Here is a 22,626-nt window from a genome sequence, read left to right as displayed (position 1 = left end):
GACTATCTTTTCTCCATTGAATGGTTTCGGTACTTTTGTTGAAAATCAATTGACCATGAATGTAAGGGTTTATTTCTCATCTCTCAGTTTTGCTCCGTTGATCTATATGCCAATCCTTAGGGAAATACCACATTGTCTTGATTACTGTAGCTTTATAGTAAGTTTTGAGACTGGGTAGTGGAAATTTATCCCAACTTCATTCTTCTTTTTCAAAATTGTTTTGGTTATTCTAGGTCTTTTGCATTCATATAAATTTTGAGATCTTCTTGTAAATTTCTATAAAAAAGCCTGCTGGGATTTTGATAGGTGTTGTGCTGAATCTACAGATCAATTTGGGAAGAACTGACATCTTAACAGTATCGAATCTTCCAATCCATGAACATGGAATGTCTCTCTATTTATTTAGATCTTTAATTTTCTTGGCAATGCTTTGTTAACTTTATTCTAGGTATTTTACTCTGATGTTATTGCGGATGGAATTGTTTTCTTAATTTCATTTTCAGGCTGTTTGTTGCTAATAAATATATATTTAAAATATATATAAATACAATTGATTTTTAAATATTGTGACCTTGTTAAACTCATTTATGAGTCCTAGTAGTTTTTTGTGAATTCCTAAGGCTCTTCTACATATAGGATGATGCCATCTGTGAATAAAGACAGTTTCACTTCTTCCTTTCCAGTCTGGATACCTTTAATTTCTTTTCTCCTCCCTCATTGCACCGACTAGAATCTTCAGTAAAGTGTTGAACAGAAGCAATGAGAGCAAACATTGTTGCCTTCTCCCCAACCTTAGAGAAAACCAATAAGTACATCTTAGCTGTGGGTGTTTGTAGAAGCACTTACCAGGTTGAGAAAATTCCCTTCTGTTCCTGATTTATAGAGAGTTTTTATCATGAATAGATGTTGGATTTTGTCAGATGCTTTTTCGGCATCTATTATGATGATCATGTGGGTTTTTTTTTCACCTGTTCTATTAATATAGTATATTACATTAATTGTTTCTCAAATGTTAAACCAATATTGCATTTCTTGCATAAATATCACTTGGTCATGGTGTATAATCCCTTTTGTACGTTGCTGAGTTTGGTTTGCTAATACTTTGCATCTGTGTTCTTGAGGGATATTGGTCTGGAGCAGGAGTTGGCAAATTTTTTCCGTAAATGGTAAATCTTTTTGGCTTTGTGGCTACACAGCCTCTGATGCAACTACCCAGCTGTGCTGTCACAGAGCAAAAGCAGTCACAGACTATGTGACTTTATTTCTGTATTTATGTAAAAGGAAACTTTATTTACAAAAGCAGGTGACAGGCCAGATTTGGTCTGACCCTTGGTCTGAGGTTTTCTTTTCATGTGATGTCTTTGTCTGGCTTTGGCATCAGCGTAAGACCAGCTTCACAGAATGAGTGAGGAAGTGCTCCCTACTCCTCTATTTTCTCAAAGCGTTTGTGAAGGATTCGTATGATTTCTTCTTTACGTATTTGATGGAATTCAGCAGTGAAGACGTCTAGCTCTGGGCTTTATTTTGAAGGAAGATTATTTATTTCTAATTCGATTTCTTTACTTGTTATATGTTTATTCAAATTTTCTCTTTCTTCTTGAGTAAGTTTCGATAATTTGTCTTTCTAGGAATTTGTCCATTTCCTAAGTTGTCTTATTTTTTGGCATAAAGTTGTTCATAATATTCCTTTATATTTCTTTTAGTTTCTGTAATTCTGATTTGGGGAATTTGTTGCTTCTCCCTTATTCTCTTGGTCAGTCTAGCTAGATTTTCCTGATGTAAAATGTCCTTCTTTGCTCTAGTAACATTTCTTGTTTTAAAATAAATTTTGTCTGATAGCAATATAGCCACTCCACATCTCTTATGGTTACTGTTTGCATTGATTCCAATTTTTTACTTTTTTTTTTGCTGAGGAAGATTAGGCTCCAGCTAACATCTGTTGCCAATCTTCCTCTTTTTTTGCTTGAGGAAGATTAGCCCTGAGTTAACATCTGTGCCAATCTTCCTCCACTTTATATGTGGGTCACCGCCACGGCATGGCTGATGAGTGGAGTATGTCTGCTCCTGGGATCCGAACCTGCAAACCTGGGCTGCCAAAGCAGAGCACACCAAACTTAACCACTATGCCATGGGGCTGGCCCCTCAATTTTTTACTTTCAACTTAGTTGTGTCTTTGAATCTAAGGTGTGTCTCTTACAGGAAGCATATATTTGGGTCTTGCTTTTTTTATCTGGTCTGACAATCTCTGCCTTTTGATTGAAGTGTTTTTTTCCATTTACACTTAATAACTTACATAAAATTATTCATATGGTTGGATTTACATCTGCCATTTTGCTATTGTTGTTTATTTGTCTCATTTCATGTCTTTTTTTGTTCCCCTGTTACTTCTTTACTGCCTTTTATTGTGTTAAATAAATATTTTTCAGCCCACTGTTTTGATTCCTCTGTTGATCTTTAAACTATTTTTTTGAGTTATTCTCTTAGTGGTTGATTTAGGGATTATAATGTGCATCTTAATTATCACAATCTATTTTAGAATAATACTAAGTATTTTCTATTTGATGAGTCATTGTTATCCTACAGTTTTCTAATTCTTTAAACATGGTTTCCTTTAGTTCTTTGAGTGTATTTATAATAGTTGTTTTGAAGTGTTTGTCTGCTAAAGCCGACATCTGGGGACACACAGAGACAGTTTCTATTGATTGCTTTTTTCCCTGAGGATATTTACATTTCTTTGTTTCTTTGCACATCTCACAATTTTTGTTGACTACTGGAAATTTTAGATAAAATTTGTAGCAACTCTGTATTCCAACTTTTTTTCTTCCTAATGATTGTTGTCCTTGTTACTGTTTTGCTTGGGTGTTTGCTAAGTTACTTCCCGGACTAAATCTGTCGAGTCGGTCTCCTCCACAACGTGCGGTTACTGATGTCTCTGTTCAATTTTTTTTCTCATTTTTATTTCTACACCTGGCTTCCTAGGGGTCACCCCTGTATCTGCATAGCTTAATATTCAGCCAAAAATTGGTCAGAGGTTGTGCTCTAACACTTTGAGCTAGTAAGGCTTCTCTTCTCTGTTGGCGAGTGCAGTCAATGTTCAGGTCATTTTCAAGTCTGCCTTGACTCTTAGTTTCTGCCGGACCCCCCTGTGTCTCCTCTGCTTGTCTACACAGGCTCCAATGGCCAGGGATGTGTAAGTGGCCTGGGCTGGTCTGGTCTCTACTACACATGTGCATAACCCCTGGCCAACCAGAATATGTAGAGAGCTTATCAAGCCCCCTATGGCTGCCTCACTTCCCAGGATTCTAAGCCGTCAGGCCACTGTTGTCCCCAAGTAGGACTGCAACTTTGGACTTCTGGAGCTGCTGGCCCTCCCTGATCTCTTGCCACCAAGACTGCCAGTTTAGCCAACAATGCTCCAAATCAAGTGAGCCCCATCAGACTGGTTTTCATGGGCTACTCGCCCTGGTTGAACTATTATGCAAATAGAACTGGGGGTGGGGAAATTGGAGAAGCCCCAGGTAAGTGCATCACAAACTTAAGGCTCAGAACTTTTCACGAATAAATGCTCTGTTTGTTGTATGCCTTTGGTTGATTTTCAGAGTGCTAATATAGCGCTAGATAGTTTTGTTCAGCTTCATAGTTGCTTTTTCTTTATTGTGGTAAAATATACATCATATAAAGTTTACCATTGTAACCATTTTAGGTGTACAGTTCAGTGGCATTAACATTGTTACATTCACATCTACGTGCAACCGTCACCACTGTCCATCTCCAGAACTTTTTCATCATCCCAAACTGAAACTCTGTACCCATTAAACACTAACTCTCCATTTCCCCCTCCCCTCAGCCCCTGTCAACCACTATTCTACTTTCTGTCTCTATGACTTTGACTAGTCTAGGTACCTTATATAAGTGGAATCATACAATATTTGTCATTTTGTGTCTGGCTTCTTTCACTCAGCATTATGTCTTCAAGGTTCATCCATGTTGTAGCATTTATCAGAATTTCATTCCTTTTAAAAGTTGAATAATATACCATTGTACGTATACCACATTTTAGTTATCCATTCATCCATCGATGGACTATAATTGCTTTTTGAGGAAAGGATTTGTCAACCTCCTCACTCCATCATTCTGGAAGTGAATCTCCACAGGTGTCACTTTACATTTATCTGTATATTATTTGACTAATGACTCTCTCCCACATTAGACAAACTCCATGGGGGGAGAAATAAAGTTTTTTATTGGTTGCTCTACCCTTGCACCCAGTAGTAGGCACTCAGTAAATACTTGTTGAATATATGAATATGTAAGATATGGAATACGATAACTCCCTTGGAATTGTTTTAAGCCAGAAGAGTCAAGGATGGGTGAGTTTTAGAAAAAAATTGCTACTATTAAATGAGCACTTACTACGTTGCTGGGCTCCATGCCAAGCTCTCCATTGCCTTACCTCATTCAGTCCTCACAACAAACCCTTTGTCTTAAGTATGTGCAACAAAATCACATTTTAAGGACAAGGGTGGGAGTTAAACTCTAAAGGCAAAAATTGGTATAATCAAAATGACCTAACTTTAACACTCACTCAAGTGAGATGCCTTTCACTGCACGCTCATGCTGGAACGTCTGGCCGTTGGGTAGAGTGGGAGGGGGCTTATAAACTACCCTCTCACCCCCACCACCTATGTTTGACTTGAAATTAGTTAACTATGATGCGACTCCATTTGACTAGTATCACCCACGTTTTACGGATGAGGAAGCGGGACCATGCAGTGGACACGCGGACGGGCAGGCGAGAGGCAGAGACACCGAAGAGGGTGTCCAGTGGTCCTCGCAGGCGGTCGAGGGGGAGGTCCAGACAGAGGCAGGGGCTGGAGAGCAGGGTCCTGGGGCGGGGACAGGATCGCCTTGCGGGCTACTGATTCTTCACGGAGCCAAAGGATAGCGGGTAGACCCCATTCCACATCTCCCCCTCATCTCTAGCCCTTCCCCACCTGGTCACTCACCTGCTCGCAGAGCTCCTGGTTTCTCTACTCACAGTTACCTCCGCGGTACCTGCGTTGCTAGGTTACCCACCTCGGAAGGCGGGACTCGGCGTCTGACTGACTTTCCTCTTCACCATTCAATTCCTTGTTCCGCCCAGTTCGCCCCACCTCCTGAGGCCTGACCAATCAGGAGTACCGTCTCTCTGACCCTCCAGCAATTGAAAGACCCGGGACGCCCTCTGGGTTGGGCCGAACGAGTAAGGCGGGGAGAGCAGAAGGGGAAGGGGCGGAGCTTCTTTGTCCCGCCCCTTTACAAGGAGGCGGGTAGGGAGTCCTGCCTCGGCAGCGGGCGAGAACTGGAGAAGGACGTGAGGCTTGGCCAATCAGAGTTCACCGTGGCAGCCTAGGTAGCCAATAGGCCGTGGCGGAGGGGAAATGGGGCGGGGCCTCTGGGGTTGAGGGGACGGTAGGAGGTGGACGCGAGAGCTGGCGCAGCTGCTGTGGTGGCAGCGGCTGAAGCGGCGGCGGCTGCAAGAGCTCCGGGCTCGCGGCTTTGGCGGCGGCGGCGGCGGCGGCGGCGCCGGCGGTCTGGGCTGCGCGGTGCGGACCCTGGCGCGCGGTCCGGGTTGCTGGGGCGGCGCGTGTAAGAATCCGAGGGGGACGGGGGCTGGGCTGCCTGAGAGGGCAGGGGTCAGGGGACAGAGGGCGCGGAGTAAGGGGTTGCGGCTGGGCGCTGGGGTGTGGGAGGCGGGCTGGGCGGGCCCAGAGGGGCTGCGGGGAAGTCATCGCTGGGCTTCTCTCGCTCCAGCCCGGGCCCGGGCTTTGTACCCCCTCTGCTCGCCCCCTGGCTTCCCGGGGCGACCCCCACGCGGGGCCCAGACCGGGGCTGGAGCACGTGGAGCCCGAGCCCGCACTTCTCTCCCCTCTCCTCCTCCCTCATCTGCTCCTCTTCCTGGCGCCCTCAGGCGACCCAGCCCGCCAGAGACTCGTGCCCCGGTCAGGCTGCTGGCCCTCTTTCCTGGGACGTGTCCCCAGGGGTGACCCTTCCCTTCTGGGTCCTCTAGAGAGCCAGAAGCAAAGCCCGCGGAAGGAACACGGGGCTGGGACTCAGGAGTCCTGCACTGTGTGACCTTGGTCAAGTGGCTTGTCCCCTCTGGGCCTCACTTTTCCCTCTCTGTAACACGATGGGCTTGAATTCAAATTGGGAGCCTGTTCCTGGGAGGTGGTATAGGGTCCAGCCGGGAAAGGTCCCTGAATTCATCTGTTCGGATTCGACTCTGGTTTCCACCACTTCCCTGCTGTTTACCTACAAGAGGCAAGTTGAGTTAACTCCTCCAAGCCTCAGCTTCCTCATCTGTAAAGTGGGGATATTAATGAAATAGGATTTCTGAACAGCAGCACTACTGACGTTCTCAGCGACATGTTTCTGTGTTGTGGTGGGACTCACCTGTGCATTGTAGGATGTTCCGCTGCGTTCCTGGCCTCTCCCTCTAACCCCCCCACCCCCAAGTTGTGACAATCAAAAATGTCTCCATATGTTGCTAGTGTCTCCCAGGGTACAAAATCACCCCAGTTGAGAGCCACAGGGCCAAGACAATGCATACAAGCAGTTATATATTAAACAGTTACAATGAAAGCCACTAGCCGTTATGATGATAATGATCAGAAACCTCTTCTTGAGTTCAGATGGTTAATAGAGTCCTCAAAATAAATTCGAGAAAGAATGACAAAGATATTGATAATTGTCAAAGCTGAGTGATGGATACAAAGAAATTCATTTACATGTTCTCTCTACTTCTGAGTATGTTTGAAAATACCTGTGGTAGAACGTTAAACCAAGAAAAAAAAAAAAAGCCCCAAAACACGTAATTCTTAAGACAGTCTAACGGTAGTGTCTCATTTGGGGTTTCCTCTTCTGTCTCCCCACAACTGAGATTTAAAAGCAGAATAGGTCCCCAGATCTGGAGGAAATGTTAAAAAATCTCACAGGAAGTTTGCGGGGCTGAGAGCTGCAGGCTTAGCAGTAAAGGGAATGGTGCTCACTTTTGCTACCTTGTTTTGAGAAGATGTTGATGCACAGGAGTCTGCTTGGGGTTATGCTGATGATTTGTGGAAGAGGTCAATTTCCAGGTGGCCATTCAGTGGGCGAGTTGGGAGGCAAAGTTGACTAAGCCCAGAAGGGTCCAGCTGGAGGAAGGAATGTGCTGCTGTTTTCAAGGTCAAAGGTCTGCTATCAGATCTGCTGAGTCTTTGCTTTTCTGTTGGCCCTCCTCAGCGGAAATGGGAATGTGTATAAATAGGACCTGTAACTGCCTAGTTCTGAGCGTTTTCAGTTGAGAGTTCAGGATGAGCGCTTTTGCTGTGTGACTCTGGACATCATTTAAAAAAACACTCTTGTTCTCTTCGCCCTCCTCCTCAAGCTTCTAAATCGAGGAGAACAACACCTATATGAGAAGGCTGTGGGCGAGCATAGATGACCTGGCACCCTGCCTCTTTACGGGTCATTGGGGCGAGGTGCTGCCTGAACGCCAGGGCTAGGACTTGGAGGAATCGTAGTGTAGTGGCTAGGAGCTCGGGTCTGGAGTCAGATTGCATAGTTCAAAGCCTGACTTTATAGCTGTGGGTTCTTGGGCAAGTTACTTAACTTCTCTGAGCCTAAAGTCTCCCCCTCTGTAATGGAGGATAATAATCCTACCTGTCTATTAATAAAGTTTCAATCAGCTTTACTTAAAAATTGCTGTAAGAATACCTGGTACACAGTAAGTGCTCACTGAGTGTTAGCTACTATTATTTTAATAGTTGTATTTTTTTAAGTCTCAAATCTTTACAGAACTCAAAACACCAGCATAAGGTGGTTGGAGGGGAACATAGCAGAATCTGAAGCCCCAGACATAATTACCCCTAACTTTCAGATTTTGTTCTTGCAGAGTTTTTCCCCATATTTGAATGCTATTATATTGCAATATTTTTCTTTATTTTTTGAGATATAATTCACATACCATAAAATCCACCAATTTAAAGGGTGCAATTCAGTGGTCTTTAGTATATTCACAAGGTTATGCAACCATCGCCACCATCTAATTCCAGAACATTTTCATCAGTAGTGGTTGTATTCTGATAATCGTCTCTCTTTCTTTTTCATCTGTATCTCTCTCTTTATCCCTGTCTATCTTTTATTGTCTAGAAGATGTCTCTAATGGAGGAGTTTCTGAGAAGCACCTCTGGGCCAGTGGCTTTGAAAGGGAGCTCCAAGCAGAGGCTGTTTGAAGCCCTGGACATCGCATCCTGAGGGCTGTAGGAGAAGAGAGCATGGCTGTGAGTTTGGATGACGACGTGCCCCTCATCCTGACCCTGGACGAGGGTGGCAGTGCCCCGCTGGCTCCGTCCAACAGCCTGGGCCGAGAGGAGCTGCCCAGCAGAAGTAAGACATGGGGTGGGCTGGTGGGGGGCAACTTTTCTATTTCAAGGGGCGAGTTGTGGGCGTGGTGGTCTGATAGTAGATGTGTGTACCCTAATTCCTGACCCCACATTTGGCCCCAGGTTCTCACAAACTACTGGGAGACTGTGGGGTCCTAATCCCAGCTTCTGGATGCTTCCGGGGGCTGCTCTGCCCTCCCGGGGCCCTCGCTCCCATCAGCGCCTTGCCTCCCTGGCACCTGAGTACTCTGGCTTTGTTCGGGGATGCTTGGCGGGGACTTCAGGTTAACCTGCTCCCAGGCTAGGTTCCTTGCCCAGGAACTTCCCTGCCCAGTTCCTTGTTAAAAAAGGAAACCGATTTCAACACCCGCCTCCGTCTGCCCCAACCTGAAACTGTTGGCAGGAGAGCGGAGTTGACTGCTGCTTTCCGTTGGAGCTTGGTGCCTGCGTTGCCAGAATGGGGTGGAAAGGGGCAAGCCTCTGCCAGGATCCATTGATTTGAGGGTTTGGGGTTTTGCTTTGTCTTCCTCTAAACCAAAGCCTAGCACAAAGGGAACCCAAGAGAGGTTGCGAGCTTTAAATTTTTAAAATTTTAAATGTGTTGCTGGAAGAACGAGAGGCCTTAAAAACCTTTCTGGTCTTTGTCCCGAAGCGGTTTGCTTCATTTGCTCAGGCCTTGGGCCCAGGAGAGGCTTAAAATAACTTTCCCTTTGTGGAGGGTCCTAAGATGGCAGGGACTGGTGCTTTGTGGTCTCCTTAGCCAATGGGTGTTCCACCCGCCCTGTGCTCCGGAGCTAGGACAGAGGGGTATTGCCCTCCTCCAGTTCACAAGTGAAGACACTGGGTGCGGGGAAAGACGAGCCTGGCTCTGCCGTCTCCTTTGTCCGGAGAGAACACAGTTGGGTACCGGAGCTCAGCAGCCTCCCCTCAGAAGTGATGAAGGAGAGCAGTGTTGCTGTAGATGGGAGTGCAGCGGGCGGCCTGGCTCCCTGTAGCCTGGCCTCTCCCCTGCCGTTCACCCTGTCTAGGGCGGCAGAGCTGGTGGTCCAGGAAGGTTAGAATGTAAACCAGATTTTTCTCTAAGCACCATTCAGGGCTGAGAAACCAGTGGCTCTGATTTCAGGCACACTTCTTAAATGCCCTAGAGCTCTCAAGCTAAGTGGTAGGCTCTTTCTCATCTGTTACCTTCACTAAGATCCTTTTCAAAGTAGGCGGTATTATCCCTGTTTTACAGAGGAGGAGACTAAGTCAGAGAGGTTAAGTAACTTGCCCAAGGTCACACAGCCAAGCACGTGGTTGAGCAGAGATTTGAACCCAGGTCTGTCTGACTCCAAAGTTCCTTCCCTTCCTCCTCCTCCCTTTTTTCCTCTCCTCTCCTCCCTCTCCTTTTCCCACTTCTCCTTTTTGCTCCACAAGTCTTTAATAAATGTGAATGCTGGCCCGTGGTATTTGCATATATTATCTCATCATATAACCTCAAGAGAGAGTTATTGTTATTATCTCCAGTTTACAGAGGAAGAATCAGCCACAGAGAGGTTAAGGAACTTGTCCACGATCACACAACCAGTAAGCAGTAATGCCTCTCACTCTCCGCTCTCATGCCACCGTGTAAAGTGCTTTGGGGAAAGGGATGTAAAGGCGGGTGCGTCCAGGGCCAACAAGGGAATGGATGGAAAGGGAGGGTGGTTGGCATACTCAGAGTGTGGATCATTCTGGAAATAGCCAGGCTCAAGAGTCTAAATTAGAATCCTGGCCATTGTCGTGGGTGCCACTTTCAAGTCCTTGCAGAGTATCAGAGCTGATGGCAGGGCATCCAGCTCTCCTGCGGGATGAAAGTGGGAAGGGCAGCTAGTTCTGTGTCAGGATCAGGTTTTGAACTGTTGATGGAGCTTGATGAGTGGGAAGTAGGCCAACTAGCCAATGAAACCAGCCTTGGACAGGCCACCAGTGAGGCTGTTCTTATCTTGGCGAAGTTGGGGACTTATTTTGGTTTGTTTCTTAAGAAAAGAGAAATATGAAACTGACAGAGTCCAGGGAAGTTGTGCTTTTGGCGCCAAAGTGTGTTAGCGCCTCAGTTTCCTCTCTCACCCTCTTCCTGGGTCATTTGCTGAAACCTCTAAGAACTAATGGGTGTGATCCAGGGAGCCCGGCTGGGAAAACCGTGGGGCCTCTCTGAGGAAAGGAGATTCCAGAGGAGGCCTGCTCTGCCTTATGTAGGCCTTCGTCCTTTCACGCTTGGATTTTGGCGTTGACCTTCCACCCAAGGTCCCCTGTCCCTGCTGCCTGAACGGTCTGTCTAAAACACAAATCTGACCTGGCCATTTCCCTGGCTTGAAGCTCCCCAGGACCTTCCCATCCCCTAGAGGATGTAGGTCAGGCTCCTTAGCTGTGAACGAGGCCTTGTGTGTTCTAGCGCCTTCTTGCCTGACCAGTCCCGTTTCCTGTCTTAGCCCACGACGCCACACCGCTTCTAGTTCTGTGAATCCCTGGTGCATTCTTGTGTGTGTATGTGTGTGTGAGGAAGATCAGCCCTGAGCTAACATCCATGCTAATCCTCCTCTTTTTGCTGAGGAAGACCGGCTCTGAGCTAACATCTATTGCCAATCCTCCTCCTTTTTCTCCCTAAAGCTCCAGTAGATAGTTGTATATCATAGCTGCACATCCTTCTAGTTGCTGTATGTGGGACGCGGCCTCAGCATGGCCGGAGAAGCGGTGCGTCGGTGCGCGCCCAGGATCCGAACCCTGGCTGCCAGCAGCAGAGCGCGTGCACTTAACTGCTAAGCTACGGGGCCGGCCCCCTGGTGCATTCTTAGAGCTTTCCGCCTGGCTGGTGACTCTGGAGTGCTTTCCCAGCCTCTTGTTTGCTCATGAGCTCCAGTTTCGTCTTGAAAATCCTGCTGATAATCCCATCTCTTTGAAGCTTTCACTGAACACCCTCCTTCCTGACAGGGCTACTCACTGCCCTTTTCTGTGCTGGTATCTGGATTCCATTATTACAAGTAGCTTACTGTGTGGTAATTACTAGGCCCTGAGTTCCATTCATCTTCGAATCTCCTGGCTATGTCTGCAATAGAAGGTACTCAAGAAACCATGGTTGAAATAAATCTAGTTGGGTTTCTGGGGCCTTGTAGCTCCCGGGAGTGGTTGTCTGTGGAGCCTGTTGGAGGTGGGCAGCATCTCCTCCTGGCTCTCCTCCTAAGCAGTGGTTTGAGTCTCGTTTCTCCCAACCCAGCTGATTGTCCTGGAGTTGCCGTCATCACCCCAGTCTGGGGCTGATGCAAACCACTGAGGTATTAAGGAGTTGGCAGAATGCACACAGAGGCCTTCAGCAGGGTTGGCAGCTACAAGGGCATGAGCCATTGAGAGCTAAGCCAGCTTTCTAAGGGCGTGAGCCTTGATCGAGCCTGGGCCTCCGCCCTGGCCAGCAGCTGTGGCCAATGCCTTCCTCTGGCTCTGTATCTACATACTCCTTGCCGTAGTGTGCTCGGACTGCCATGACAAAACACCACAGACCGGGGGCTTAAGCAACAGAAATTTATTGTTCCAGTTCCGGAGGCTGGAAGCCCAAGATCAAGGTGTCAGCAGGGTTGGTTTCTTCTGAGACCTCTCTCCTTGACCTGTAGACGGCCGCCTTCTCACTGTATCCTCACATGCTCATCCCTCAGTCTGTGTCCTAATCTCTTCTTATAAGGAAACCAGTCAGATTGGATTAGGGCCCACCCATATGACCTCATTTTACCTGAATTAGCTCTTTAAAATCTCTGTCTCCAAATTCAGCCACATTCTGAGGTCCTGGGGGTAGGACTTCTACATAGGAATTTAGGGGGACACAATTCAGCCGATAACACGCCTGCCCTTTCCTCAGAGGCAGGTACCCAGGAACCTGGCTGTGCTGCCTATGACCTTTGGCCCTGTGCTAGGGATGACCTATGCTGGGGCATTATCCCTGCAGGAAACTGGAGGGTTTGGATTTTTTTTCCTTATATGGGCGAGGATGGATTTTATCCAAGACTCAGACATCTCTGGGCTATAAGAGTGGCTGCCGAAATGCTAATGAGTGACTCACCGGCAGAAGATGTCAGGTTGATAAAGGAGGCAGGTATGAGCAGAGGTATTTGAAGCCTGGGAATTAGGAATAACCTTGAGAACAGTTGGTGGGGCTGGCGTTTGACAGTGCGGTCTAGAGATAGCCCACAGTCTGCACTGCACATCAGGCTGTGGTCCAGACCGCCACTAGACCGTGGAGTCTGAACGTTGCGGGCAATACAGGGGATTTTCCAGGGGAATTAATGGTCGCACTCAACTTTTGCCTTTTCGTTGCCTTTAAACCCAACAGCTGCCTAAGATGGGCCTGCAGTGTTTGCCTTTTCTGGGTGAAAGAAGGATTAGGGGCACAGGAGGTGGCTGAGGCTTCAATAGGGCACTTAGTCTCATGGGCTCCTTTGGTGCTGGTTCGTGGTTTCCAGGTGACAGGCCGTGCAGAGGTAAGGCCTAAGGTAACAGAGCAGAGGAGCCCCCTCCTCCTCACCCTGATGCCCAGTACACCATCGGGAGTTACCTAGGACCCATTGCAGTGTCTCGCAATGCGGAGGGCCACAGTCTTCATGCAGCCAGAGCCAGCTGGTACCAGGCTCAGTCCAGGTGGGCCAGAGTTGTCGGCCTTAGCGCAGGTGTAGCCAAGATGAGCAGGGAAAGAGCAGTGGGGCTGTAGACCCAAAGATGGTGAACCCCAAGGTGGGCTGTCCATCGCAGAGATCTGTGCCCGTGGTTCTTTCTCTGACCAAGCATCTCCGTGTATTTGCCAAAGAGGGAAGCCCAAGGGACTTGCCTAGCTTCTGTCACTTGTGATACCCTGGGTGGTGGAGTGGTTAAGCATGCAGGCTCTGGAGTCAAGCTCCAGGCTTCCAATCCTAGCTGGGTACGGGGCTTAGCTTCTCCAAGCCTCAGCCTCCTCGTCTGTAGAGTGGGAGCATGATAGCATCTCCCAGTAGAGTTGTTGGGATTTAGTGAGATCCTGTGTGCGATGCCCAGGGTAAGTGCTCGGCCTGTCATGGCATTATTATCATGGCCAGAGATTGGGCTTCTTGGGAATATCATGGTGCATGAGCAGGGGTCCTGGACCCGGGCCAAGATCCCAATCCTTTTTGCCTCCCTCCTGGCACGGTGGGTGGCCACCGCCAAGCAGGAAAGCGGAGGCAGCAGGGCAGCTGGAGACGAAACAGCAGTTAGATTTTCACAGCCTCGCAGGGAGCTTGGGCGTTTGGCTCTGCCAGAGTCATTCCCCTGGCTTTCTTAGGGCCTCGCCGAGGCAGGATGCCAGGTGTCACCAGGCCGGCGGAGGCACCAATTAAAATGAGCAAGCACCCGGCATGCTGGGTTCCCGCGTTCTAACCGAGACTTGAAGCCTGTCACTCCCTCAACCCCCCAAGTCTTCATGGGGGTCCTGTCTGTTGCCTCAGGCCCCCCTGCCGTGAAATGCCATCTCTCCCCTCCGCGTGCCGAAAGCTGCCGCGTTGAAATGGCAGTGGTGGCAGCTGGGTGGGGCGCTCCGCGCTGCTCTTCACCCCTGCCTTGGGGGGGCTCAGCTCACATTTGCTGTCAGAGCGCCTCATGAGCCAGAACAGTCGCCGCCTCAGTCTCCAAGTCAGGGAGGGAACATGGAGGGCCCTGATGGCTCACAGCAGTGTGCCTCTGGTGGCTCCTGGTTGCAGTGCCCTCCTGGGGCTGCCTCGAATGACAGCACGGTGGCCCAGGACTGAAACCCACGCTCTTCAGAGGAAGTACCAGGATCAAGCCCTGGACACATGTTGGTCCCAGGACTGTGCCCATCCCACCTTCATGCTCAGGGAGCCCCCGGGACAGCTCTCCATTCTTGTCCCTTTGCTGGGGGAATTCCCTTATTTCCTGCCTCTCTCCCTTCTCTCCCCATCAGTCCAAGCTGAGTAAGGTCGTATGCAATAAAAATAACGGCTCATGGGCACTGAGACCCTGCTGTGTACCAGGCAGTGTCCAAAAGCACTTTGCCTGTGCTGGCTCTCTCACTGGGTCCTCCCAATAGATCCATGGGGTCAGTGTTTGTAGTATCCTTATCGGACAGAAGAGAAGACTGACGCTCTGAGAGGTCGAAACTTACCCAAGGGTCACGCGTCCAGGAAGTGCCAGCGGCAGCATTTGAACCCGTGTCTTCCGACTCCAGAACTCAACCTCTTAGCTGATGTGCCCACGCTGTGAAGTAAAGCTCTGTGGAAGACGTAGAATTTTAGGTTGAAGTTTCTTTTCCAAGAGGAAGTTGGTTTCTATCTCTAGCTTCTTTTTTTTTTTTTAAATAAAACTTTTATTTCCTACAAGGCATGTTATTCTAAATCGGACTTCTGTACCTGGAGCTCCCTTTCATGTTATAAAAATAGCAAAACTGATGGCGTTTCATCATACAAGCTGTATTGGATCATCGCAGAGAAACTAGGAGAACGGGCAAGAGGAAGAGAACCAGGGCACAAAGGACAGCCGCGATTTCACCCAGCCGTGAAATCAACAGCTGTCCCCTCAAGGCATGCCCTTCCCAACTCTTCCCCTGCACAGGCGTTTGGCTAAATTGTACATCATGGTGGTTGGAACAAGACGGTTTGGGCTGAAGATGGGAACTCATAGGAGTCAAGATTTGGGAATGGGAAAGAAAGGCCAAAGGAGGCCCAGCCTTGGAGTAGGGCATGAGACTCAAAAGGCTGGCTGGGGTTGCTGAGGAGGGTGACCCCCGAGGTCACTGGTTCCCAGGGGCAGGTGACCCCACATCGGGGCTTGCCTGGAGCGTGGATAACCATGGGGGCCTAGACTGGATAACCGATTTCGGCCATTGTTGCTGGGGTTGCCTTTCTCACCTGGGGACCCCTTTGCTGTGTTTGTTTTGGTTAGGGGTCCTTATCTAGTTGTGCAAATGGAGAGTTCTTCCTCTATTCAGAGCACTTGTGAGGATCCTGTTCAGCTGAAGTGACCTTGTAGCAAGGACCTGAGAGCTTGGCTGCCCTGGGACACTCTGGAGAGTGTACGCTGTCTACAGGGGCGGCTGCTACTTCCCTGTGGCCATTCGTTACCCTGTAGGGTCACAGGCTGGTTGGTGCCACATTTTCCAATGTTTACAGAGAAGTCAGCACCTACACTTCTCATCGCAAGTCTTCTGATTTTTAAATAGTGGCAACCAATTCGTATTTCTTTTTTTTTGTGAGGGAGATCAGCCCTGAGCTAACATCCATGCTAATCCTCCTCTTTTTGCTGAGGAAGACCGGCTCTGAGCTAACATCTATTGCCAGTCCTCCTCCTTTTTTTCCCCAAAGCCCCGGTAGATAGTTGTATGTCATAGCTGCACATCCTTCTAGTTGCTGTATGTGGGACGTGGCCTCAACATGGCCAGAGAAGCAGTGCGTCGGTGCGCGCCCAGGATCCGAACCCGGGCTGCCAGTAGCGGAGCATGCGCACTTAACCGCTAAGCCACGGGGCCTGCCCGAATTCGTATTTCTTAAACATAGCCAGCCGAGTATAGTCTAGTCAGCGGGCTGCCACTTTATGACCTCCAAGAGAGAACCTACCAATTCAGCCTTTGCTTTCTTTTTTTTTTGTCTTTTTTTTTTTTTTTGTGAGGAAGATCAGCCCTGAGTTAACATCCATACCAATCCTCCTCTTTTTGCTGAGGAAGACTGGCCCTGAGCTAACATCTATTTCCAATCCTCCTCCTTTTCTTTCCCTTTTTCTCCCCAAAGCCCCAGCAGATAGTTGTATGTCATAGCTGCACACCCTTCTAGTTGCTGTATGTGGGACGCCGCCTCAGCGTGGCCTGACGAGCGGTGCGTGGGTGCGCTCCCGGGATCCGAACCCAGGCGCGGGCACTTAACCACTAAGCCACGGGGCCAGCCCCAGCCTTTGCTTTCTGTTCGGAACAAACTGCTTCAAAATAAAGAAACAGTACAGAACCAACCAGCGAACTCTTCATGGCCCGGGAAGTCCTCTGCGCCTCCAGATGGCATTCAGGGGGACTCAGAACTGGTGGGGAGCTTCCTCTCTGCCTCCGTGTGCTTTGCCAAGAGAGAGACCAGATTTCACACACCTTTGGAGTCGAGACTGGAGCTGGAGGGTGGAAGTGTCGAGCCAGGCCAGGCAGGTGAGGATGAGCGGGCAAAACAGGTGGGCGCATCTTTTGAGAACCCTATCATCTTCTGTTTGTTTATTCTTTCCTTCCTCTGCGGTTGTAGTTCATGTGATTCTCTCTCTGCCGGAGGGCCCGTTTCCCATTCTTTCTTCTTCTCTTCATCCTATCCAACCTCACGACCATCTCCTCTTTTCTCAGCTATTTGATCCAAGTTGGCTGGGACTCTTTTTTTTAAGCTTTGACTTTGAGATGTGTAATAAAGATTCAAGTGGGCCTTACAAGTTAAAAAAATAGTTTAATAGCTAGTCGTCTTCTAGTTCTTTTTGTAATCGTTGCCTTCTTGTCAACGGAAAAGTGAAGTATAGTTTTTCAGCTGGCTGACACGTATTTCTTAAGAACTTAGAACAACTGCTGTGGAGGTTACAAGAAATGTAGCAGACGTAGTTACGGCTTGTGAAGGATTCGTAGTCTGGTTGGCAGTGAGACAAATGAGTATGTAATGTGCTGCTTTTGCAGAGTATGTCATAACCGTGGAAGGATCTAGAGGAGGGGAGAGTAGGGGTGGGCGGTGGAGGTGAGAGTGGCTTGCCAAGGAGGTGGAGTCGGGGCAGGAGATGGAGTCAGTCTGCTTGATTCCCGGAGGGAGCAGCGTCAGGAAAGGCTTTAGAGAGATTACACCTGAACGCACTGAGTCTTGAAAGAGACGGACAGGAAGTGCGAGACTGTCCCAGAGGAGAGGAGCAGGGAGCAGAGGTGTAGATGCCTGGGAGTGGGTGGGTGGGTTGGGGGGTGCTTGGGTTGGAGGGTGGGGAGGAGAGATTGGATCCGGATCTTGGAGGGTCTCTCCACCTCCACCCCTCCACCCCCGCGACCATGCCAAGGAGTTGAGACTTCATCCTGGGGTGATGGCGAAGCCTCAGAGAGTGCTTGAAACAGGGGAGTGACATGATCACATTTCAGGGGAGTGTCTGAAAATTTGCTCAGGCTGCCCTGCAAAGAGTGGTGGAAATGGGTGTCGAGACCAGCTGGCATGGTGGTGGCCCCGGGGCGTGGTGGGACCTGTTTTGTTTGGCCTGAACGGCGTGTTAAGCAGGTATTAAGCTTGGTCACAGCGTGAGCACATAACGCCTGTGGTCTCACACACCCCAGCTCCCATGTTTGTTACCTGCCCGGTGCCTGTAGGCATTTGAGCATGTGGCCCTTGGAGTAAATTCTGATGGTATGGCAGGCATGGCAGCAGGAGTGGAGGGAACAAATGACGACGGAGGCTCAGCTAGGGGAGCAGCAGATGAGCCTCTGGACAAGTGGAATTTAGGGGCAGGTGGGAGTTGGGAGTGCTGGGGAGAGGGACCGGACACCCGGGGGAGGGAAAGGCATGGGCAGAGGTAAGGAGGGGTGTGACCTCCGCTGTGCAGGCCAGAGATCAGTGTGCTGGGGTAGGCTGGATCTGGGGCATGGCTGAGAGCGTGCATTCTTGGGTCAAACCAGCTGAATTTGAATCCAGCACTCCATTTACTGCTGTGGGACCTTGGCCACTTGACATAACCTCTCCAATCATCGGTTTCTTCATCCGTAAAAGGAAACTAACACCAGTACCACCTTAGAGGGCTGTTCGGAGGTTTAAAGAAGATGACGTGCTTCAAACAGTTAGCACAGTGCCTGGCTCATACCAGAGCGAGTGCTCGGTGGATGTTGGCCTTATTATTAGGGTGGCGGTCAGAGCAGGTGGACCTGTTTGATGGAGAGCCTAGAATGCCAGTCGCAGGAGGTGGACTTGGTTGAGTAGGCCATGGACGCTACTTCATGTGTTTAGGCCAGAAAGTGACAGGATGATGGACTGTCTTCCTTCTGACCTCCTGCCAACTCTGGATGCCGCCTCTAGCCACTGCGATGTCCTTTGTTAGAGACACTGGGGTGGGGCAGCCCTGAATAGGGATTACTTTTTTCCCTGGAGATTGGGAGGTGGGTGGAGAGGAGACTCACAGGATGTCCTGTAGTGGCAGGAACCAGATGTGGCATTTTTCTCTCCTCCTGTGTCTGTCCCCTGACCAGCCTCTGGACTTCCCAGGGCTGGCTCGTCTGTACAGCCCTGAAGCTCAGCGCGGTCCCTGCCTCCTGCCAGGCACTCAGGACACATCAGGACATAATGCACTGACGGCCACTTTCACAGGCTCACCCGGCCTGCGGAGGAGGAGGCTGCCTCTTAGATCAGAAACATCAGGCTCTGTGTCTGGCCAGGAGAAAGTGGTTAGTGAAGGAAGGGCGGAGGTGGGATGAGTATGTTCTGTGTTCTGGCCCCACCCACCGTGCCTTTCCTCATCCCACCGTGCAGAGCTCTTAGGATCAGAGAGGACCTCCTCTCCTGGTTTAAAAAGGCATGGCTTCTGACGGTATCCGGCAGATAAGTTTCTGCTTTGGTCCCGTACACTGACACAACCCCCTACGCAGTCCATTCAGATCGAGGATTGATAAGGAAGTTCTCAGTCTGCTCAGCCAGGAAGCGAGAACCAACTGTATTTATCCTCCTTCCGGGTAAAGTCTGGACGTCTTGTATTTCTCCTCAGTGGAGAAAAGGAGAGTTGGATTCTGTCCTCATAACCACCCCTCATGTATTGAGGAATTGGCGTCTTGGAATACAACTAGGGTATTTGGATTACAAATTAACAAAATTGTTTTTGATCTCTTTCCCTGTGTATTTTAGCTCTAGAAGTAAGCAAGAGCATAATATTGCAGGAGTGTCTTTTTTTTATAGGGCTTTTGTTTTCCTGTGGAAGACTCAAGTTATGTCCTGGGAATCTCGTAGGTGAACGTTGGGTGGCTTCGGCCTTCATTTGGAAGACTTGCAAATGTCTCCCATGAGTGCTCCATGGGTCTCAGCCTGCTCCCTGGCTGACAGTGAATCCAATAGCTGCAAATCAGTGTCCTTTATGCCACAGTCGGGTGTAAGTGTTCCCCAGAGCCCTTCTCATCACTCTGTTAGGGACAGCGAGCACTGTTACACCTGACTGCAGTTGGGAGGGATGTGTGCTATGATGTTTATGCAGATGGTTTATCCTAACAGCCCTTGTGAGTAACAGTGTTTATCTCTGTTTTTCAGATGTGCAGGTTGAGGCCTGGGGAAGGAAGAGATGTGCACAGGCAGACAGTGGAGCAGTGGGGCTCATGTGCTCAGGAAATGTTGGTAGGCCACACATGTCTGGCTCTCTGATCGCAGACCTGCCTCTTCTGTTTTCAGGCCTTGCCCAGAGGACACATTTCTCCGCCCAGCCTCTAGTGGCCTTGAAAGTTTCATTAACTTCACCGTATAGATAAGGAAACCATGAGCTTAGATCCTCTCACTTGGTGAAGGTGAGGCCAAGTTCTTGGAGGGCCTGAAAGATGAAGCCCTTGAAGACCACGTGTTCTGACCCTCTGACCCGCCGTCCCTGCCCGGCCCCAGAGGCCTGGCAGTGGCCCCAGCACTTTCCAGGCCATGAGAAATTTCGTCTCACTTACACTCCTGGCTGGCTGGCTGGCTGGCCTTCTTTTACTCCACCCCAGAAATCAGAAACAGCAATCAAAAGTCTTAAAACCTGGGACTGCTCGTATAGTCTCATTTATTTAATAATCACATCATCTCACTTATTCTTTCATTTAAACCACTTTACTACCAAACCTCCCCGTGGGCTGCTGCCTCTTGCTTGTGATCCATCTCCCCTTCACGTTTCTTCAGCTGGAGGCCCTGTCCTCCTCTCCATGAGCCCTCCCTAACCGGGTAGGGTGGTAGTCTGTTCTCTGAATGTGCTTGCTGCCGTCGCCTCCACCCCTGCTCTCCGTGCACAGAGGCCCGCTCGCGCCCCAGCGCCTGCACTGGGTGGATTGGATGAATGTCTTATGTACCGAATCAGGGTTTGCTTTGTGCCATGATGGATTCCTAAAGGTTGTGGAAAAATGGAATTTTGGTGAAGTAGATAATTTAGAATATGGGCAGGAGGGCTGATTTGGCAAAGCATCCTCTCACAGTGTGATTAATAGCCCTCAGTTCATCCAACGTCGAGTTGGGTTTTGTAAATCCTGTTCCCTTCAATCCGGGTTTAACCTGTTGGTGGATTTCTCCCTGTGTCTCCGTGAGGCCCATTCGAGGTGGCTGGGTTGGACAAGGAGGGGAGTATGGTGCCCAACCCGGGGCACTGCCTGAGTCGGTGCTTTTGTTTTGGGTGCTGCTGTGTTACACGGCTGGGCTTCTTTCCGCTTGCACAGGTTTTGCAAAGGCAGGAACCACGTCTTTTCTACACACACCCTGGGTGCTGAGTAAATAGATGTGAGGTAGTATATCTGGGAGTGAGTCACCAGGTTCTAAAAACACCCAGGGTCCCAAGTGACTCTCTTTGTCACAGCTTGGCCAGCCCCTGAGCCATCTGGGGTGACAAGGAGACTCACTCACATGTGATCAGATCAGAAATAGCCCGGGCGGGGCCTGGCCTCTGCTTCCCCGGGGAGCAGCCTGCTCTTAGGACGCTCCGATCTCTTTCAGCGCCTTGCCGTTCTCCAGGAGCCCCACGTGTCTTGTAGTTGCCGTGTCAGCCAGGGGTGCTCAGTTCCCACCCTCCTCACATCGGAGCTCACCCCCCACCCCCCATTCGTAGGCCGCCTTTCTCTCTTGTGAATCTCTCTTTTTGTTAGATTAGGATTTTATTTTTTATTTTTTTTGTAGTCTTTTGGCTCTTGCTGAAAACCAGCTTGGGCAGAGCAACTGTGCTCCGTGCTGGCTGATGGCTTTGAGCCACTCCAAGCTGCCGGGTACGCCGGCTTTCACTTGCGGGTGGTCGTCAGCAGGTGCGACGTCTTCTCTCTGTGACTCCCCAGGGTCCCCTCTTTCGGGCTCAGCTGTTCACACTGGCTGGCCTGCCTTGTTGTTTGGAATCGCAGTTTTTACTGCGCATCCTGGAGCCAGGCTGGTTGCCTCGACAGGGCCCGGGTTTTATCTGTACCAAAGCTACTCAGCCTCCAGGCCCGTTTGGTTTTGCTGCACGTTGTTTGTGCTGTTTCCTTTTGGAGTGCAGGCACGGTCCCAGGGTGCGTAGGGGCTCACAGGTCTGGAGACAGGAGTGGCTCGGGGGAGTTCTCAGCCTGTTAGAAGTGTGTGTGCTGGGGGAGCAATGATACCTGCCGATACTCCGCAACATGCTAACGTTTCTTCAGTCTCTCAGTCTACGGCAAAGGAGGGGGTGGAATTTCCAGCGCCACCTCTTGGTAGCTGTGCAACCTTGAGTGAGGAGCTGAGTTCCAGTTTCTGCATCTGTAACATGGGGATAAGGATATCCATTCAGGGCTGGTGTGAAGATTAAATGGGAAATTCCATAGAACATCTCACAGTAGGTGAGTTGCCAGCTCAGTAAGTGGCGACTCTAAATAATAGTCAAGTCTGGGGGTTTCACTTGCAACAAAGTAGCAATGTCAGCGTTTCCCGAGCCCCCACGTGGGTAATGCGAGGACTCTCCTCCTCCGAACTGAGCGCTGGAGCGCTCTTCCTTTTATTAAATTCTCCGATTTCCTCTTCAGGAATGTTAGCTGGGTTTTTGTTTTCGTAAGGATCCTGTTGTGGCAAATTGGGCGCTTCCGTGACCTCCGCCCTGGTGCACTGCAGGGGGATTCCACTCAAGCTGCTCCATCTCCCACCCGCTCTGAGGACGGCTGCTTGGTTCCCATTGTACTTTCCTTTGTTCATGATGCCCCTTCTGTGCTACCTTCCTCACTCAATGGAAGGGGAAACGGAGGAAAAGGAAGAGGAGGCTGAGCCAGTGCCTGGTCGCCGACTGCGCAGGCTTTCGCCCGGCCGGCTCCTCTGGGGGCCGCACTGGCCAGGCAAGCCCAGGCCCCTGGAGGAGTGGTGTGCCCAGGCCCTCAAGCTCTCTGCAGGATGGAGACTTCCTCCCTGCTGTCACTTCTCCAAGGGGCCTGTGCCTCCGTCCACCTCGCCTCTTGTTGCTGCTCTTCTGAGCAGAGCGGAAGGTTCAGATGCCGGGGTGCGGCCAGTGTTCATGGAGGCTGGTCCAGCCAGCCCCTTGGAGCTCCCAGTAGGGGCCGAGCAGACCTCTGACCCGAGCC

At 49.8% G+C, this 22,626-nt stretch overlaps 2 protein-coding genes across 8 annotated transcripts in view; one reads left to right on the top strand and one right to left on the bottom strand.

Moving 5' to 3' along the window:
* The window catches only part of DRC10 (dynein regulatory complex subunit 10), a 28,009-nt gene extending 22,919 nt beyond the window's left edge, over nucleotides 1-5,090 (bottom strand). For both annotated transcript variants that reach the window (XM_004430129.3, XM_087424184.1), the window contains exon 1: nucleotides 5,007-5,090. The gene's annotated coding sequence lies outside the window, so the exon portion shown is untranslated. The remainder of the gene's footprint in view (nucleotides 1-5,006) is intronic.
* Nucleotides 5,091-5,482: 392 nt separating this feature from the next.
* Nucleotides 5,483-22,626, top strand: part of TPCN1 (two pore segment channel 1) — a 61,174-nt gene continuing 44,030 nt past the window's right edge. For 3 of the 6 annotated variants that reach the window (XM_087424175.1, XM_087424174.1, XM_087424171.1), the window contains exons 1-3: nucleotides 5,483-5,628; nucleotides 8,170-8,406; nucleotides 19,637-19,720. In XM_087424175.1, coding sequence (XP_087280301.1) covers nucleotides 8,295-8,406; nucleotides 19,637-19,720 — 196 coding nt within the window. In that variant the 5' untranslated portion in view covers nucleotides 5,483-5,628; nucleotides 8,170-8,294. The remainder of the gene's footprint in view (nucleotides 5,629-8,169; nucleotides 8,407-19,636; nucleotides 19,721-22,626) is intronic. The other 3 variants (XM_087424172.1, XM_087424173.1, XM_004429954.2) reach the window with 3 other exon arrangements.

The sequence above is a fragment of the Ceratotherium simum genome, chromosome 35, assembly GCF_057802395.1.
Source record: "Ceratotherium simum simum isolate JZ-2026a chromosome 35, ASM5780239v1, whole genome shotgun sequence".
Classification (NCBI taxonomy): Eukaryota; Metazoa; Chordata; class Mammalia; order Perissodactyla; family Rhinocerotidae; genus Ceratotherium; species Ceratotherium simum.
The sequence above is the reverse complement of the archived record's forward strand: the minus strand, read 5'-3'. Positions and strand labels throughout refer to the sequence as shown.